The 21,179-nt window shown below is 40.3% G+C and overlaps 1 protein-coding gene across 1 annotated transcript; it reads right to left on the reverse strand.

Moving 5' to 3' along the window:
- Positions 1-18,670: 18,670 nt before the first annotated feature.
- Positions 18,671-20,936, reverse strand: rap2b (RAP2B, member of RAS oncogene family). The gene is given in 1 exon segment (NM_001035115.1): positions 18,671-20,936. A coding segment is annotated over 1 exon segment (549 nt). The 5' UTR covers positions 20,826-20,936; the 3' UTR covers positions 18,671-20,276.
- Positions 20,937-21,179: the final 243 nt, after the last annotated feature.

Raw genomic sequence — 21,179 nt, forward strand, 5'->3', positions numbered from 1 at the left:
TTGGACTGGCCCATCAGGATACCAGGAAAACTCCCGGTGGGCCCAGGTGTCTGTGGGTCCTCTTGCTTCTAACTATTTAGCCTAATTCATGGCCATTCCCTATGTCTGTACAGGAACAAGGAAGCTTGTTAGATGGAAGAATAGAGTATAGTATGTAGAGAAAAGAGACTAGGAGAATAAAGAGTTTGAGAGGAGGAATTTTTGAGAGTGGGAGAGAAGTTTTGAGAGTGGGCCCATGGTCCAGGGTTTTCTGGTGGACCCCTGCCATCTCAGTTCGACACTGGTTAAACGTGATCTTAAATAATCAGAATGGCCATTTAGAACATGTATAGCAGGGTTCAAAGTATAAAAACTGTCCCAGACCACCATTTTTCTTGCACTTTTCCACCCTGCCATTGACTTGGGATGCAGATCTTTGACCTCGGCAAGGGAGTAGAAAGGCCTGAACTACTTTCATGAATGCATGGCATTCCTTGGGCAGCTCTGTATTTAGGAGAGGCTTTAGGTCTGATGTGTCCCCTCCTCCACACCCACTGGCCTGTAAACCCCAGTTCCACACCAGCTCTCCTACCTTGAAGATGGCATGGAGAAGAGATTTACCTGCTAAATAGAAGAAGCAGGCTCCTCCACTGTTCTATTGCTTCCTTTATTGTTGCACCACTTGCTGGTGGGCACCAGATGCAGTAGAGCAGTGTACTCACTGCCTGTCTATGAGAGATGGTAAGGACAGGGCTGCAATTATGTTAGTAAATTAGCTATCTTGCCTTCAACATGAACAAAAGGAAGAAAAGTAGTTGTTAAAACATCTGTATCTTATCTTACTTCTACCCATGGTAGACCTATGGTCTCGGGTGGCACTTGAACACCAAGGTGAGTGACTACTTTTTCATGGAAAAATCCAGGGCTATATAAAGTAAAAGACTTAAAAAAAAATAGGAACACCACGTCAGGGGCTTGGTGTGGACGCAAATCCTCCATACATAAAGAATTGTATTGTGTTTTAAGATATTTGCTAAGCCTCAGGGTCATACTTAGTAAGATTAATTGGGCAATTTCATACAGCTTGTCATATCACTGGCTACTCACAGTCTCGCTGACTTCTTCCATTAATTGGTATAATATAACAAATGGTAACTCCTTACTGTTCATTGTGTCTGCAGTAACCAACGCCATGTGATATTTCTTGTATATAAGGGATCCAAGAAGATATCAGTTTCTGCATCAATATTTAGTCCCTAAAAAGAGATTACGGTGTTCCTCAGACTTACCAACAAAAAAATGAAATCTATTATATTTGTAGTGGCAGGATTATGTGATACTGGCCTAGTGTGGTTTAGGCAGGTCATTATATTGCTATAAGTACATGGTTACTTGTCACTGAAAGAACCTAGTGATAGTGTAGGGCTAAAGCTGCACAACAGATCTAACTGTTGCTTGTGGGAACTCATTGTGATAAAGCCCCATTGTAAGCTGGGACCTGTGGGTACCCTCAGAATAATCATATGGGCAGGCTGTTGCCAGTATGCATGGAGCATTGGGTGGGGTTTAGGGGCTTGCCTAAGGTGAAAGAATTATACAGGTATGGGGCCTGTTATCTACAATGCTCGGAACCTGAGGTTTTCTGGATATAGGGTGCTTTATGTAATTTGGATCACCATACCTTAAATTCATGTTACATGGTGCGCTATAGTGGGTTGGGTAGTGGGTCTGTGGGGGAACACAGCAGGACAATGCTGAGGTTGGATCTGCCCAACTAGACCCATGCAGATTTCTAGATAATACCCATGTCAGTAGAATTGTGTTGCTCACATTTGCATTTCTTATCATATGGTTCCTTGGAAATTCTTGGCACAGTGCTACACCTACGCAAGGGCTCACACAAACTCAAAGTTCAAAGTCTGTAACATGCAACTGTTGGCATGTTTTCTATGCACAATGAAGCATGTTTTTCCCCAGAATTCCAGCATAATAGCAATTGCCTGCTTTGTAGGGAGCCCATTACTTTTAGCATGATTTCAAATTTGCATCCACTTAGGTAAATAGCAGATGTAATCTCTCCTCTAGCCAAGACTCCATTTCCTGCAATCCCTTCCATTCTTCTACTCAGGTCTGTTAATCAGCTGGCTTCTGCTACATTGTTTATATTGTCAGCTGCAAGGTAGCTACTGTTTTCAGTAGTACTAACAATCACAAACAACTTTGAAACCATTGAAAATGTGCAATAGAATGCTGTCTAGAATTAGAGTTTTTTTTATGTTTAAACCCCTTTAAGTCATGCATGCAATATTTTCTTTTATGGAGCATGTGTGACATTGTGGGTGGTTCCCGCAAATACAGAATGATGTGTTATCCTTGTTTAGGAGCACTCGCTCTTTCTCTTTTATTGCACTGGTATCACAACTTGTGTTTACATATACAAGCATACAGCTTAGAGAAAACATTGCTAATAAAATCTTTGATTAAGGGCTGAATAATAATCAGTGCTCATGCATATTGCCATGTACTGCAGAAATACATTCATTTACTAATCAGATGTTAGTTATAAAAGCATAGTATTGCCAGAACTTCCCATACCTCATGGATGATTTTAGTAATCATTTCAGCTGCATACTTCATGGTTGCTTAGAAGCATATATAGCTGGCAACATGCATCTCAGCTGATTAATATGGAAAGGAGTATGTCTATATTTCATGTTAGCTGAACAGGAAAACCATTTAGCAAGGGGTTTTGCAAAGAGTTATTAACATGATTTTAAAGCAGTAAAAAGGGTTGTTCACCATTAAATTAACTTTTAGTATGTTGTAGAGAGTGCTATTCTGAAACAATTTGCAATTAGTCTTCATTTTGTATTATTTGTGGTTTCTGAATTATTTAGCTTTTTCTTCCAGTTTGGAATTTTAGCAGTTATATGGTTGCCAGGGTACAAATTACCCTAGCATGTTTCAGTGAAAAACTGGAATATGAATAGGAGTGGGTCTGTATAGAAATAAAATAGTAAAAATATAAGTAATAAAAACAATAAGATTGTAGCCTCAAAGAGCAATAGTTTTTTGACTGCTGGGGTCAGTTACCTATTTACTGAAAGCTGGAAAGAGTCAGAAGAGGAAAGCAAATAATAAAAAATCTATAAAAAAAAAATCTATAAAATGAAGACCAATTGAAAAGTTGCTCAAAACTGTCCATTCTATAACATACAAAATTTAAGGTGACCCAGCCCTTTAAGTTAGGACACAGCGTAAGTAAAGGTGGCCATACACGGCCCGACTATAGCTGCCGATATCGATATTGGACCGATTCGGCAGCTAATCGGCCCGTGTATGGGCAGAACAGAGCGGCCTGCCCGACCGATATCTGGCCTGAAATTGGCCAGATCTCGATCGGCCAGGTTAGAAAATCTGGTCGGATCGGGGACCGCATCGGCTCGTTGATGCGGTCCCCGATCCGACTGCCCCATTGCCGCCCACATAATCCGATCGTCTGGCCCCAGGGCCAAACGATCGGATTATTATTTTTTTTACCTAAATGGTCCCCGGTATCGCCCACCCGTAGGTGGGGATATCGGGGGAAGATCCGCTCGCTTGGCGACATCGCCAAGCGAGCAGATCTGCTCGTGTATGGCCACCTTAAGAGTAGGTCTTCCAGAGAGCATGGATCTTCAAGAGCTGAGGAGATAAGGCAAGAGGAAAAATAAAGATCAAGATATGGTTTCAGGAGAATTTTGAAAGATGAAGAGAAATTAGCAAGATTAGGGTTTGCTTTGGAGTTCTGAGTAATTTTAGAAGCTGTGGAGGAGTCAGTGGGAGTCAGAAGCTATTGCAGGCTGCAGTGGTGACAGTAGGTACTATGGGAGACCAAAGAGAAAAGGGCTGCAGCAGTACCTCTGTCTAACAGGACCTTGTTTGCATCTACTGAGTTGTACTGATGCAGTGCTGTGGAAGCAAAAGTAAAAGAACTTGCAAATAGGGCAGTAATTATCTATATGGTCTTATTCCTAATGCCAAAGGCTGACAAGACTGGTGTTCTACAAATAATATAGTGATAATTATATTTGCAAAAAATGTCAAACGAATTTTTCTCCATTATGCTAATGCAATATGGCCACAATAAGTATTTGTTTCTTGCCCTGTTGACATATTGTCCTTTATTTAAAAGGAGATGACATCACACCATTGTAATCCCCTTAACTAAATCAAGACACTGAGTCCTTTCTAAAAGCTGATTAACACAAGGGACTGTTATAAGGATCATTGTGCACAAATAAGAAAAAGATTTACATAAATATTCTCCTACACAATGACACTTTCTACACAAATGACCAGTGACGCATTATGATAGGACTGAAATTCTATCTTCTGAAAAGTTAATTCATTGTAAATATCCTGTTTGTCTCGGATATTATTTGCCATAACGTTTGTGAAGAGCAGAGAATATCTGTGGGGCAAAGCTCTATGCAGTTGCTTGAAAAAAAAAAAAAATACTTTTTTTGTTCTAAAACTCCCAATATTCCTATTAAGGTTCAAAGACTCAAATTTTTAATATTTATTCAGAGCAAAATATCCAAAAACATTTTGCAAGTTCATGTAGAACTCATTGGGAGTCATTTTTTCAATTCAAGCTTGTAAACTCACAAATGCAAGGTATTCAGGTTTTTTCCACAATTGTATTCAATCAAGTTTTTTAAATTTGTATTTTTTAATAAATCAGCATATATTTGAGGTTTTTTTTTTTTTAATTGGGAAGTAGAAAAAAACCCTACAATTCACAAATTCAAAAACTGATAAATAAGCCCTTTTGTGTCAGGCATTTATATGGGCATTTTTTTTATGCATCTTGGTACTTGGACTAGCAATTCTATGTTAGAGTCCCCTCTTAAAGACTTGAAAAAACAAAAAAAAAAAACCCCTATATACAGGTATATATAGCAAAAAGGGGAAATTATGCTCAACCACTTAATTAGACGTGATCCAATGAGGCTGTGACCACAAAATTCATACAGATAGCAACAAGAAATCATCTGAAATAGTAGTATTGTGTATTATAAGAGAATATGAGAATACTAAATGTCACCTCTGAGTTTGGTGACCCGTATAAAACCACTGGTGCCTATATGTGGTCGTGGAACACTTCCACATTTATAATATTCTTATATTTTATACAAGGGGGTACGCTATTCCCTATGTATTTAGCTCATAAAATTTCCTTTTAAGAACTCTACTCTTATACTAGAGATACATAAATTAGTATGTAAGTTATAGTTAATAACAGTTGTTTACAACAATGGAGGTATAGACAGGTAGACAAATGCAGTCAATTCTCTTTAATATGAAAAGACAATTTCACTTTGAGTTCATTTCCCCTGACTCCTATTAAAATCCTGCACAAATTATGTTTCATGTCATCACAAAAGTATTTGTGAGAGTAGATCTGTAAAAACCGCCTACTGTTACAATTCTATCTAAACACTCTCATTCTCCCTCTAAAAGGTCTGATACAACTTGATTGGAAGCAGGTATTATCTACACCCACATGGAAAACATAGGCATGGTGTTTATTTATACTAATAGATAACTTCTGATTGCATTAACATATTTGTTCAACTGTTGTATTAGAGGAAACTGAATGTCCTTATCATTCATACATTTTTAAAGATGCAATTATCATTATTTGTTCTATTTTTCTATTACATTTTCTTTTGCTTTTCTTATTTAAAGTTTGATGTACAGCTTTACATTTGTAACAGACTATAAAACATAAACTAGAATGGGGAAGAGAATTACATGGTAAGTAACCGCTATACTGTATATCCACCTCCTTTTAAGGAGAAATAGCATTGAGTTTCCAATATGAGTAAACAGAAAGAATCTACACAATGTCATTAATGAGTTTCTATAGTGTAGTTTTGGTTTTCCTGGAAATGTATGAAGTTACTGCAATTGCAAGAGTGCATGAAATTGTGTAGATTCTATTTATTACATATCTGAAAACAGAAAAGAAGTATCCTGTTGTCATCTTTTAAGAGTAAAATATTACACAAAAGGCCATCTCCCATAGAGATCTCTCCATTTTATGCAAATAATAAAACAGTACTTTGTACTTGATGGTAACCAAACTGCATGAATCCATATTGATGGCAAAACAATCCTACTGTGTTTATTTAATGCTTACATTTTTTAGTATACTTAGGGTATGGCTCTCTAAAGTATAGGCAAATCTAGATATGATATTAAAAGCTGTAGATTAGTTTCCACCTAGGAGAGTGGTAGGACTTTGCAAAAAAGGTTGTGTTCTATGTAAATTGTAATGAAGCTCTTACCCAATGATTGCAGTTGCTTCTGGTGGATCCTTCATACTGTTCCAACCCTCGGAACGGCATGAAGAAATGCAGCCTATTTTTTGGGATAACTCAGTGTATGAAATGAAAATTTAGGAAAAATGCCTGTGTATTAGAGGCCTAAGGCTAATGTAGTAAGGTCAGTATATATAATACAACGTTTCTAGTCATATTTGCTTTTAGGGTTTAGTTCTTCTTAAACTAAAAAGCACAGTGATCCAACCAGAGCTGATATAGTTATTTTGTCTAAAGCTAACCATCTTTAAATCAGTTGCTGAAATTTTTTCCCCTGCACTGATGGTATATCATCATCCATCTTTAGAGACGTTACTTCTGGCCAAGACAAGGAGATACAGTAATTATGAATGAAATTTGCAGCAATGACTTACAAAAACACAGATCATTTATAGCTTTCGTACTGTGGGGCACTTGCTTCAAATGTTGCAACTTCTTCTTTGCCCCTCCTAATACCGATGCTAGGAAAGCAGTGCATATGTGCAGGCCAGTGTAGAGCTTGTTCTGAGAATGTGCCAATCGGTGACCACAGTGCAGGAATGGGAGGGAAGCCAGCTATGGCATTTCCTTTGGATGATGACAAACAGAGAAAATCTCCCCTAAATTCTTTCCCGGTGGCAAACAATATGTGGCTTTTCGGTTTCTGATGGAAACTTTGGGCAAGTTTGGATGTGCCAAGTATGTTTTGCCACTGTCGGTTCTCTTCAATGCCTGTGGGAAGCATTCAGGGGAGATTTGTCGCCCACAGTAGCCATGGGCATTAAATCTCCCCATGTACAATACAAGGCATGTTTCCCGGGAGCAGTAACCCATAGACACAGGTAGCCTTTACTGGTCACCTGTTCAGAAACAAACATCTTATTGGCAGCTATGGGTTACTGCTTCTGGGCAAACTTAGTGCCTTATATTACATATGGAGGATAATCTCTTAAAAAAGCATAAAGAAAACAATCTGACTAGTCCAAACAACAAGGCAGGTGTTTAGTTTTCCTTTAAAGAAAACTTAAATACATTTTGACTAAGGAACTACAAGGTGGACAAGTTCTATCCAATATGGAGGGGAATATGAAAATGTATTCCTTTGCATGAACAAATTGAGTGAATTTAAAATATCTTTTGTTATTACATTCCCCCCATTTGTGTCTTTTATAGGTTTATGAGGTAATATAATAAAGTTTAGTACCGTGGCTAGTATGGTCTTAAAACTTTCCTAAGAATGTGGAAGTGATCAGTTACGCGTCACGTTGATTCTGTCTGTGATGTGCTACAATGTGTCTGGTAGCCCTCACCCCTAGCTCTGGCACCTCGTTTACACAGCAAGTCTCTGGTGACTGGGAAGATTTTTATTTTTCTTATAAAAAAATAATCTATTATAGATTAAGGCTTAAGGACTGCCCTCCTAAAGCTGCTGCCCTAGGCACAGGCCCTCGGGTGCCTATATATGAGTACAACGCTGGGTATAGATGCGACATTTTGGGGCAGCACTCTGCCCTTTCTCAAGTCACGATATAGATCTCACAGCCATACACCACATAGATCCCAGAGGTGGCCCACAAAACCCTTTAGTCTTCAGGCTGGCTGCCTGCTAAGCCAATCTGATTGGTTGCTGTTGGTTACTGCTCTGGTGTAAATTTACCCTGAATTTTTTCCAGGGTTCAGAAAGAAGCCTCAAAGCTGTTACCGACCTTAGTGAAATGTCCGATTGCATTATGACACACATTGTGAAATCATTGTATTTCTTTAATCCGGATTTTGCTGGGAAGAACAAACCACAGAAATCCCCTTTATGACTCAGAATGCAAAAATAAATACGCTGATACTAGTTTAAGAGAAATGGGATCAGCACATTCTTCTTCTATGGTATTGTTATTGCCTGTATGTGCAGACTGGTATGCCTTGTGCTTGTACTCTAGAAAGTGCTGCCGGAGCCTATAAAGCAGTATAAATAATGATAATGCAACATTCCAACCTGGGATCTGTAAGAAATTCCCAGCAATCACAATTTTATCACAGTTATTATCACTGTCCTAACTGTTAAGGATAATTTGCAGACAAGAAAGTGGTTTTAACATGTTGGTGCATTATCAGTGCCTTTTTTATAGCCTTTTCAAATGTGTCAATTTGTCAGATTTGCTTTGGTTCCAATGGTTCCAGTGGGTGTTAGAGATCAACAACAGCGCTTAACTATAACACACAACTGCGCTCACATGTTCTATAAATTACTCTAAACTAGCACAAATACAAGCTAGCAATGTGACCAGACCAAAGCAAAGGTGTTCAAAGTGCAAGCTCGTTTGTAATAAACTGTGGCTAGCAGCCTCGGGGTTAATCTCCCATGTTGGAAACCTCTCCAAACTCAAGACTCCCTGCATAGGCTGCATTCTCTCTGTAGGGACAGAGCCGCTTCCTTCACCCAGCTCAGCAACCATTTAAAGTGAATCTGATTGTGTGTAAATATATTTGCTATCAGTCACTCTCATATACAAAAGAGGTATTTACACTACAAGTACACAACAAAAATGCCAAGACCAATCAAACCATGCTTTCATACAATATCCCTTTTGTGAAGACAGATTCTACTCTGTCCAGTAAAACAGCACAAAATGTAAATATTGTAACTGAAAGGAATATTCCCTGGGACAAATAATCGGTTTCTCTGACCCAGAGACAGCAACTTGTTATACAGTAGTACCTGCAGAACTACATATCCCAGCATCCATGGTAGGAATTAGTCATCTATTCCTTGCCATGTAAATCTCTCCTGTTCTGCAGAATAGGGTTTCCCTGCACTATCCCTTGGGGAAGTATAGAGGCTCCAGTGTATTTCCTTAAATTATGTCACATCCTATGTGCTCCTGTGCGGATATCCCGGCAGCCTGCACTTCTGGGGGTTACTTACAGCAAGGGTTACCTATTAGTGGATTTCCTATTTAAAATATTAACGATCTCCATTGTTCCTTAAAGGGGAAGTACCTTTTTGGGATGATGTATAGCAGTGTTCCCCAACCTGTAGCTTGTGAGCAACATGTAGCTCACCAAGCCCTTGGATGTTGCTCTCAGTGGCCTCAAAGCAGGTGCTCATTTTTAACTTTCTGGTAAGGGATACCCAGTATAATGTCAAACAGAGCCTTCTGTAGGCTGCCAGTCCACATGGGGGCTATTAAATAGACAATTATAGCTCTTATGGGCACCACCAGGAACCTTTGTCATGCTTGTGTTGCTCCCCAACACTTTTTCCATTTAAATGTGGCACACGGGGAGATCTGTCGCCCCGCAACAAATCTTTGTTGTTGTGGGCAATGAATCTCCCCGCAATGCCATCCCACCGGCTAGAATGTAAATCGCTGGTGGGATGGTATACGTGTCGGTGCGATCTCCCGAAGTTGCCCGAAGTTGTCTTGAGAGGAATTTTTGTGCGACTTCGGGACATTGCAGCGACGCGTATGCCATCCCACCGGCGATTTACATTCTAGCAGGTCGGATGGCATTGTGGGGAGGTTAGTCGTCCGCGACAAATCGACTAATATCCCGTGTACCACTGCCCTAAAAGGTTGGGGATCCCTGGTTTATAGGCATTGATATTCTATGGATGTTTGCAACTGGTCTTCTGCATTTTTTGTGTGTTTTTACTCTCCAGTTGTCTGGGTTCCAGAAAGCAAAGACCACATTCCTATTGTTAATATTCATAGTTATCAGAGATGTGAACTAACCTATGTCATTAGGGGTCACAATAAGCAACTCATTATTATTATTTTTGAGACCTTATTTGAGGATACCATAAACTTTTCACCAACTGCCTTCTTTCTAAGGTTTTAGGTACCCTACCATCTACTCAGTTCAAAAGTGAAAGTTACGAAACATATCTTAAAGGGATTTTTTATCTTTGAGTAAACTTTTAGTATGATGTAGACATTGATATTCTGAGATAATTTGCAATCGGTCTTTTTTTTTTTTTAAGTTTTCTAATTTTTATAATTTTTGTTCAGCAACTCCAGTTATTCTATGTAGTTCACTTGGTTGTGTTACCTGCACTTTATTTCCACATTAGTGTATTCTGCAAAAACTCATCTATATAAGCCATCCGTGCGCTTGCTGGAATGGTCACAGTTTGTAGCGCCCACAGACAGTGGAAATGGTGGCAGAGGTTCACTTGGCTGTGACGTTCTTTGCTTACATGTTCTTCTTTCCCAAACCAGCTGCTACTATGGCCACTATGGACTCACTCCAAGATATTACACACTACTGAATTTATGAAGGATTCTTACACAAAACACTGTTAAACTGCAGAACTGAAAAAAGGCTAATGAGAAGAATTTGAGGTGCTGGAAACTACCCATTCTCTGGGTAAGACAGAAATGGCATATTTTATACTTGCAAATATAGGGATCTGCTATGTGGTCCAGGCAACAGTATATAGTTACCACAGTCTTGGCCTTAATGTAACCATATACTGGCAAAGCTGCTTCTGTGTGTCCCAAGCTGCACTGACTTCGGTTATTTGGAAATTGCGCTGCACACTTGTAAGAATTAATGCACAAAAATACCAGTAGTGGTTGTATTTTAAACCATGTCATGTTGCATTCTAGAGACCCCACACGTACCTTTTTTAATGTTCCATTTGCGTGAATGCTGAGCGTTTGACCTTATTTCACTTATAAGGCTCTCAGTTATCAATGCTAGAAATCCACTGAATAATTAAATATATGAGCATAGCAGAAGCAAGCTTTACTGTTCAAAAAAAGGCATTTAGCTCATTACTATTTAAATGCAGTTACATGTTTCCATGTGACAGGGCATTCCACTGCACCTTTAAAATAAAATCTTTACTAGCCCCAACATGTTCAGTTCTAATGTGAAAAGGCTGTCGACTTGCAACATTCCAGGATTTACACGGGAACGTTTCCATACACTGACATTAGGTGAAGTATAAAACAGAAACAGAGAATGTTACAAGCACACAGTGCAAATATTCAAACTATTAAAAAGAATTTGCTGTTTATTGTAAATCATTTTAAAACATTAGTTCCTTGCATGTAACAAGAGCAGTCAGCTCCCACAATATGCTCAATCTCCTACTCATAGGGCTCAATCTTCTTATGGGGTGCTTGCTCTCCTCCTTATTGGGGTGCTTGCTCTCCTCCTTATTGGGGTGCTCGCTCTCCTCCTCATTGGTGCTTGCTTTTTGGAATGTTTTCTTTGGGTCACCACAGAACTTTTTCAAGGAAATAGTTTCAAAAAGTAGCCTGTGCACTTTATTATGTAAAGTATTTCATTTACATGTGATGGACGGTGTCAGTATCCTGACGCTAAAGTGTTAAAACTAACGCCTTGCCACCTCCCAGCCCCCAGTTGCCTACTTGTGTTGACATAGCTTGGGGCAGGACAAAAATGGAAATGCTGCCGTCTATTGGGTGTTCAAGCCCAAACTCAATGCTGCTCAGACATGGCTGATGTGGTGTTAGAAATCCAGCACAAGTAATGAAGGCTGAAGGGAGGATACATGTTATTCTTGGCATGTTAGATCAGTTCCAAGATACTTTTTAATGGCATGTTCCTAAAAAAACCTGTAACGTGCCAGAATCGCTTTAATAAAGGAATCTAATTACATGCAAAAACCTTACCTTACCTCTCTGGTATTTTCTAAGCTGCTTATCCAACATTTAATTACATCTGGCCCAAACCTTTCCATGTTACCTGTTTAATGGAACACAGGGCTGCTAAATCTCTATGAAATCTCTATAATTTAGCAATACAACAGCGTACCATTGGCCTTGTAAGCTCATGATAACTGTGCTTTTAGCTGTAGACTATAAGTCAAGTGCTTCTAAATAACCAATGAATATAGTTATGTGCATAGAAATAACAGCTTCTGTTCTGTTATATGGATCTCAGCGTATATAGTGTTTAATGATTTTAGAGGTCGTATCAAGACTAAGCTCCAAATGCAACTTGTTTAACTATTGTAAATGGGTTTAAAGTACAAACAATATCATACAGGGGTACAGGTATGGGACATGTTATAGAGAATGCTTGGGACCTGGGTTCTCTGGATAAGGGGTCTTTCTGCAATTTGGATCTCCATACTTTATATTCTAAAAAATAATTTAAACATTAATTAAACCCAGTAGGATAATTTTTGCCTCCAATAAGGATTCATCATATCTTATTTGGTACAAGGTATTGTTATTATTACTGAGAAAAAGAAATTCATTTTTAAAAAATGTAATTATTTTATTTAAATGGAGTCTATGGGATAACAAGTTTCCAGATAAGGGATCCAATACCCATATTTCCAGAGCAGTCAGATGGAACAACTTCTTCTGCTAGTATTAAATATACTCATTGCTATATCAGTGGCTATTTCCTCTAACTTGGTGAATATTCCATGTACTTGGGGATAGCAGTGCAGTGCCAGATATATCTTAGAATTATATCATGAAAAGAGGTAAGTGGAGCCCTAGATCAGACTGAGAAGCACATCTAGCCTGTGGGACTACTGGACAGCCCTGGGCTACACAAAAGTTTCAGCCCTGCATGCAAGTTGCAGAGAAAGTATGTTAAACTACAAATGTAATTGACAATTAAAGAACAAAAATGAAGAGGTTTGTCAAACCCACATTTAATTCTGCCCATTACGGATATAATGCCCTTGCTGCGCTTTTATCCACCCCTCCACACTCCTGACATAAGAAAGGACATTTCTTACAAATAATAGTTTATTTAACTTAGTGCTGCTCACGTCCCATTGCCGGTAATTGTAATTTCCCCCCATGTTTCTGAATTTCTGCACATTTGCATTACTAACTTCCACAAAACAATATCAGTGCTGATCAGTGCTAAAAACAGTAGTAGCAGCAGTGCCATTTCTTGAGATTCCCCCATGCCTTCAAAGAGCTGAGGCAGCTGCAACTTAGGACAAGCGATTCTCAACTTTTCCCCTAAAGCCCTTAAACAGATGAGACCGAAGTCCTGTAACAGGAATATTACAAAACCCAGGCCTTGTCTGTTTGAGACATCACAACTAAAAATTTACATTTAGGGTTACAGGTATTTATAAACACCGTTGTTGCATACTGGGAACTATAGCAGGAGAAAGCTGCTGGTCGCTTTATTAAAACAAACACAATACGCTGCAGCAGAACTGCACATTTCCACATAATACTGTACATTTTTCTAGCAATTGAGCTCTAGTGGGTCACAGGTTCCACCAAGCCATATAAGATATATTTGTCAGATTATGTTGGTACAAGCATATCTTTCCATCATTTGTTTATCTGGGCCAGAAAAAAAGGAGGTTAAATGGAGCAGAAGAGGCCCAGTGTCCTATTGCTAAATAAGTGAGGGTCAGTTGCGATTCTTGCAGATACTGCCATGGTCTTTGCTCCAGAAGTACTGCTTTGTGTAGCTGCAAGCCAATAAAGGCTCAGACAATAACTTCTGTTGACTTCCTGGAGAGATTAAAGTGTGTAGCCCTGCCCTAAAGCATGCAGTCTTTGAAAGATATACTAGTGTGACAATATAAGTCATTAAGGTTAATAGCATGGTTTGTGGGCTTAGATGAGACCTATTATACAACCATGCTCCTTTATGGGTTTCTGGTTTTAGAAAGAGAAGTCAAATGTGACCTAACAGGGTCTCATCCACTGACCAGTCATGCACCTGCCAGCCAAAACCTGTGCCAGCTCTACTTCACACAGATAGTAATATCTTTGTAATGCAAAAAAAGCCATGGATAATCCATAAACTAAATGAGTATAATTAGCACTCAGTGAGCCAGCAATATAGAGCAGCGCCACAGTTGGAGAACCTCAGCAATAAAATGTCTGTAGCTATTTATAGTGGTCATAGAATGACAATGGTCTCAGCAATGCCATAAAACACTAACCAGACACTTATTTTCATTAGTGGGACACAAGCATGATACCAGACTGTATACTCTTTCCAGAACACAAATGAGTTTAACCTTACTAATAGGAATTACAGCCACACCAATTTGCCAAAGCCTCATTCAAACTTTGGAAAAATAAAAATTCAGCAAAACTGATTGCACCTTCTAGTATGAACTGGCCAAGTATTCAATCAGACCTGGTGCTCACTGGACTTCCCCAGTTACTAAACATATGTCTAACACACCATGGAACTCAGGATTTAACACAGAATTCCTTCTCCAGAACTTCATGATTCCAAAAAAGTGTTCAAGTCTGAAGTGAAATCCCGAGTGCCCCAGTACGTTAGATATTTGTTTGTGCTGCCAAATGTAGAACTTGCATTGTCTGTTCCAAACCAGTAAAGGAACCCTGGCATTTTCTTCTCCTATACAGTAACACAAAACCTGTCTAAATATAATGCAGAAATGTGTTTAAGAAAAGTGTTGCACACTGAGTTTTAAGCCATGAAGTTGTACCACTTGAGATTACAGTCTATTTTGTGGTATTGAACAATATGGAGTAGTTGCATATTTATTTTGCCATTGGAGGTCCAGCTGCAGTAAGAGACAAAAGAGGTTATTTTCTAATGCAGCACCACCACAAAAATCCAGCACAACTAGCAATATTGTTTTACCCACAATACAGCTGTATTACCAGTATTTCAGTGAAAAGCCTTTGCACAAAACAACTGCATGCATTGTTGGATTTTCCAGTATGGGTCAAAAATATGTACCCACTTTGTAAATCAGGAGCTATCTGAGGCTGTGCTGAGGTGGGAGTGAAAGCTTGTAGCTCTGCACGATTCCATTGGTGCAAGCTGGAGTACTGAGTGGTGTAACACACGAATGGAATCCTGGCATAACCAACTGCGCAAGGCAGGTGTACAGTGCAGGACACCCAGCACTAAAACAGAAGTTGTTAGACATTTGGTCAGGGCTCCCCTTAAAGGGGTTGTTCACCTTGAAATAAACTTTTAATATGATGTAGACATTGATATTCTGAAACAATTTGCAATTGGTTGCTATTTTTTGTAGTATTTCAGTTATTCAGCTTTCAGTTCAGCAGCTCTCCAGTTTGGAATTTCAACAGCTATCTGGTTGTCAGGGTCATGTTTACCTTAGCAACCAGGCAGTGTTGTTAATGAGAGAGTAGAATATGAAAAGAAGAGGGACTAATAAAAAGTAACAATAAAAATAAAATTGTAGCCACAAAGAGAAAATGTTTTTTGGCTAGTGGGGTCAGTGACCCCCATGTAAAAGCTGGAAAGATGTAGAAAACAGAAGGCAAGTAATTCAAAAACTCAAATAAATAAATATTACAAAATTGCAAAAGTTGCTAGATATAGTACATTCTATACAACGTACTAAAAGTTATCTCAAAGGTAAACCACCCCTTTAACTTGTGACAATGTTACAGATACAGAAAAATGTTCATGTATGAAGCATTTGGATATAGATTCAAAAACATTTTCACCGCAAATTTCACACTGACCTTCAAGCTGGGCTTTCAGATGTATCTAAGAGAGCAAATAGATGCACAATAACTGGCCTTCAGGCTAAGCTCCCCCTGCCAAGTCTCCATGCCCCTGGGAGGGCAGCCTCACAGTTTAGTAACCAGTAAAGCACCCTTAACTGAATGGTGCAGCTCTATCCCTAGTGATTGTAAGCAAGCCCTTTATCTTTGCCTACCTACTAGTGAGAGCTGATCATGTTTGATGGGAAACTCAATTACTGTCAATTACCCAGCACACACTGCAACTTTTTATTAAAAATGACATCTCTAGATGTATATAGGGCATGCATTCTGAACAGGTAAAGCTTTCATATACCTGGGATCAACACAATTTCTATGTAAATAAGGACTTTTTCCGGAAGGATGTTATTTTTATCCCCAGAACAATAAACAGCAGGAAAGGGGTATGACACAGAATTTTGCATGTATTCTGTTTTAAGTGAAACAAAAATCATGTGGTTTCTCTTTAAAAATACAGTGATGGCAAAATCCTTTGGACATTGACCCCTATATGTGATAAAAAGCATTAAAATTTGCCCAGTGGCAGTAACCCATGGCAAATAAATGTCCACTTTTTAATTCTCTCTGGTTTTGGTTGCTATAGGTGACAAGCAAAACTGTAATAAACATTGCAACTTTTATTACGTAACCAGGGGTACAGTGTTATAAAAGATGGCACCAGTTCTAGTAATCCACAGCAGCGAATCAGCTGCTCCTTAACAGGTGACAAGTAATAACTCAACTTTGTGTGGTTGCTATGGGCTCCTATACCTAGTGCCACTTTTATTACAGTACCCCTTAAGTCATGTAAAGTATGCAAAGTTTGCACCAGTTCTTTCAAACCACAGCAACCAACCAGCATGCAGCATTTATTGGTTTGCTGTCTGAAGGCAAATATCTGATTGGTTGCTATGCAACAGACCCGGAGAAAACTTTCCACTTATCACATGTCACACTGTAAAATGCATTCTAATGCCAAAGGCTGTAATTGGGTGCTGGGAGTCACAGATCCAACACACTTTGCATGCTGTCAATTTCCTGATCTGTTAAAATGTGTTTTTCCCCATCCACTGATGGTGTTTTGAAGCTGAAGAAGAGACCATGTTAGGTCTTTAGTGATTGTAGGGTATGCAAGGAACTGGGCCAAATCTATTTACTCAATGTAAGAAATACACACTGCCACACTTGCTCAGCTTGGTTACACTTTGCAATGGATTTTAAAGGGAAAAAACTAAATAAATGAAAACTGCGGGTGCCCATCTGCTGCTCAAGGGATTCATGCCTGGCATTCTATTCCTTGCCAGCACAAGCCAACTCCTTGCTAAATACATATAAACCTGCCCTCCCGATTCTTTCACAACTTTACTGCTTGCTGTGTAATATGCTTCACTTATTTGTGACACAGCACAAAGCAGAGAAAACCCAGAGCAGACAGAGTTATTTCTAGCCTGAATAAACTGCCCCCCCCCCCCATTAAATAGAAGCAGGAAGAGGAACACTCAGTGTCTGCATTAAGCACACTTCCTCCTCCACTCTGGACACATGATCACTAATCAGTATAGGGGGAAGTTAGCTCTGTGTATGCTCATGTGTATCTCCTTCATGAATACACTTACCCATCACACTACCAACTACAAGAAGCCTGCAATACTGAAAGCCCACATGGAAAAAGCACTTTATCAAAAGATGCTCAGGTTGTAGATACCTACAGAGCTATGCACCCTCTAGCATTTAATCCGATGCTTATGGTGCTGTGGTTTTTGTAAATGTGGCAGCTGAACCCTAGATGCAGTGCCTATTGACAAGATAGAAACACACTTTCACTGGACCGTAAGTGCAGCAAGAACATTAGATGACACAATTTGACTCAAGAGTGATACTACTACTACTATTACTACTACTACAATACAGCTATAGTGTGTTCCTATTATACAAACAGGCCCTGCTTTGCATGAATATAAAATAGCATGGCTTTGCACTCCCAACAGCTGCAATCAACTGCCCCAGCATCTGTATAAACCCAAAAATTCACTTACTTGCACAAACAGTAGTTCTAACCCACACCAATATGCAACTTTGGTGCAAAATTGAAACTGGCCCAGTGGAACAGCTGGACTAGCCACATCTGTGGGGCAAGTATGCTGGGCCCCTGTGGGCAACAGCAGCAGTGACCAGTTAGAAGGACTGTAAATACATATAACATGCAAGTATATATGAGGCATTTCTATACAGCAAAGCAGACTTTATCTCTTTAAGATATCCGAAACGTGTGATATTTTTAAAAGTCCTGTGGTGCAAAAGCATATGCTAAAAACCATTGCCAGAGAAGCACCATACCAATGCTGTCATTTAGTTTAATGGGCTCCGCCCATGGGAATACACCCCGAGTGCTATAGGCCTTATGGCTGAAACTTTCTGATCTGAGGGAGGAATTCAGAAAATGTATGTAATTTGATTCCAAATTCAGAACCCATAGCAACCAATTATTATTCCGCTTTTATCTGTCAAATGCAAAACAGAAGTCTGATTGGTTGCTACTCCGAAATACAATGTAAATATTAGCCCAACCTAAACACCAGAATCTTATTTTGTACTAGTTTTTGCCTGTTTATTAGACTAAATACCCCAAATACATCCCCACACTAAGATACCAACGTCAATACACAGGGAGAATGATATATATACACACATACATACACACTGGAACAAGGACAGCACTCCTAGGAAATATATTCTAGCAAATAGCATTTTCTTTTCCTTCCTCTCAATGTAATTACATTGCTTAATAGGGGAGTACCATGCGCACTGAATGGGAATAATACACGTTAAAGGATTTAAATTACCCTTACTTTTAACTGCCAAATAAAAAGAAGACACACCGTATGATGTCACAAAGGATTTTGTATTGAACTCAGTTTAAAACAGAAGAGACGGGCTTTTTCAGAGCCTGTCCAGAAAATAAAATAACACATGTTAACGGTCTTGGTACATCACAATTTGTCATCTCTGGCTGATTTGCAATGTTAGCCACTGCTGGTATAGTAAGAACAGAAAGAGGGGCGTAACACGTACTAAAACAAATGCTTAAAGACTCTTCCTGTGCCACTCTACATTCTTGCTGGCATGGTCTGCTGGACACAGAAAAGGTTAATCGCCATCCCCTCCAAAAAATGTGCAAGACATGGAAATTACAATAACAGGCTCAGAAATAGGTTCCAGGGACAATAGATTCCTTTGTCTACGCTTGTTCAGTGTGATTACTGAGAGGAAACTGTTAAGTAGTTTTCAGAATAGAAGATAATGAGATTTTGTTGAGGATTTTCACAGGTTGGCACCGGCTGGAACAGCTGAATTTTGAAGGCACTCTAAGGACACAGGGCACTATTGACCCTGGCTCACAATTAAGTCAATTCACTGTATATTAAATAGCTAAGCATCAAAAATCAGTTATTGCCAGCACACATAAAACATAAACATCTGTAACACTTTCACAGCTGATAAGAAAAAATACTAATAATCTTCCCAGATCCCCATATGATACAGCAGGTAAACAAAATAGATTTCATACACACACACACACAAACACACATACCAGCTAGGAGGCCACATTGGGCGCCCAAGCCATGTTGGCATCTTTTATCTCATTTTAGATGTGCAATACTTCTGAATGTATACTCTGTAACAATCATCCAACTTTGCATAGATACCTAAAATGAAAGTCAGCAGGTGAACTGCAAGTCTGGGAGTGGGGAGAGACTCCATTCCATTTGGATATTTCTGTGTGCCTTTCAGAACTTAGATAAGGCTTGATTTAAGGAGTAGGTCCCTTCATGCACTCACCCATTTCCAGGCCTTTTATTAGTGGAGGTGGGGCCCAAGATCAACCACTCAATAGGAGGCCCCATCCCCTGTAGTAAGCAGGGCTTACCAACTTGTGGCCATGCAGCTGTTTCTCAACAACAACCCCTAGCAACCCCAGGCAGCCTTTAATGTTCAGAGGATGCTGGGCGTTGCAGTTTGGAAGTAGCTGAAAGGCCAGAAGTTGGATAGTTCTGGTGTTTCTATTTACCCCTCTATACCACAGTTATACTCCATTCCTCAGGTGATCCTTCTCCATGCTGCTACAGGTGCTGCATGAACAGTCTAAGAGGTACAATTATGGGCCTTCTCCTCCCAATTCCTCCCAAACCCTTGTACTCAGCAGGGCCCCCAATAGGCAGCCCTCCTAACTGCACCCCAAAGGGTAGGTCTGTCCATGTCTGTCTGCAAACAGGGCATTGGTACGTGCTGAGGCATCTCCAATGTATCTCCTTTTCGTGTTGGCCAAAGCTTCAGTGTTTTGCCCGCAGAGCCCTGGGCACATGGAATAGACAAGACCCATTAGAGCCCCCCACATACTGTATGCTAGCCACTTGATGAGCAGATGACATCCCCAGGACAAACACGCCCCTGTGCTGCCAGGCAGTGGGAGTCAATGTAGCACCGGGGCTCAGAGAATGACACAGGAGCAGCAGCGATCATCCCCGTTGGGCTGGGACGCGTAGTTCATCTGCCTGACGATCTCGGCAAACAGTTCATCCACGGAGCCTTTATGTTTGGCTGAAGTTTCCATGAAGGGGCAGTTCCATTCATCCGCCAGGGCTTTCCCTTCCCCGTAGGACACTTCCCTCTCGCCTTCCAGATCCACTTTGTTCCCGACTAGAATCATGGGCACTTTCTCGTACCGTTTCACCCGGATGATCTGGTCCCTCATGGGCTTGATGTCCTGGAAGCTCTGCTGGTTCACCAGGCTGTAGACCAGGATAAAGCCCTGGCCGTTCTTAATGTACAAGTCTCTCATGGAAGCGAACTGTTCGGTGCCTGCAGTGTCCAGGATCTCCAGCACAGAGGGCGACGAATCCACTTCGATCTCCTTCCGGTAAAAGTCCTCTATGGTGGGGTCGTATTTCTCTATGAACGATCCGGTGACAAACTGCACGGTCAGAGCCGACTTCCCCACCCCGCCCGATCCAAGGACAACTACTTTGTATTCCCGCATGGCTCTCGCCTCCTGCTGCCGCCCGCCTGTAGCTCCGCTGCTGGGAGAAGCGCGGCTTTCACTTCATCGGTTCCCCTGCATATAAAGCTCCGGGGCGGGGGGAGCCACCGGGAGTCCCCGGGTGTATGTGTTGCTTCTAGTAAGGGACCGGCCCTGCAGCTCCCTCTCTCAGGCTGCGCTCCTCTCCATTCCCTTCCCTGGCAGCCCACACTGTACTTATCTTGAATTACACTTGCATTTTTTGTAACTGCCTCTTGCCCATTGGCTGATGCGTCTCTTGGCTCTGATTGGTCGATAATAGCGCCCCTTTGGTTGGTTCGGCTGTATAGCCGCAGAGAAAGTATTTTCATTAGT

The sequence above is a fragment of the Xenopus tropicalis genome, chromosome 5 (genome assembly GCF_000004195.4).
Source record: "Xenopus tropicalis strain Nigerian chromosome 5, UCB_Xtro_10.0, whole genome shotgun sequence".
Classification (NCBI taxonomy): Eukaryota; Metazoa; Chordata; class Amphibia; order Anura; family Pipidae; genus Xenopus; species Xenopus tropicalis.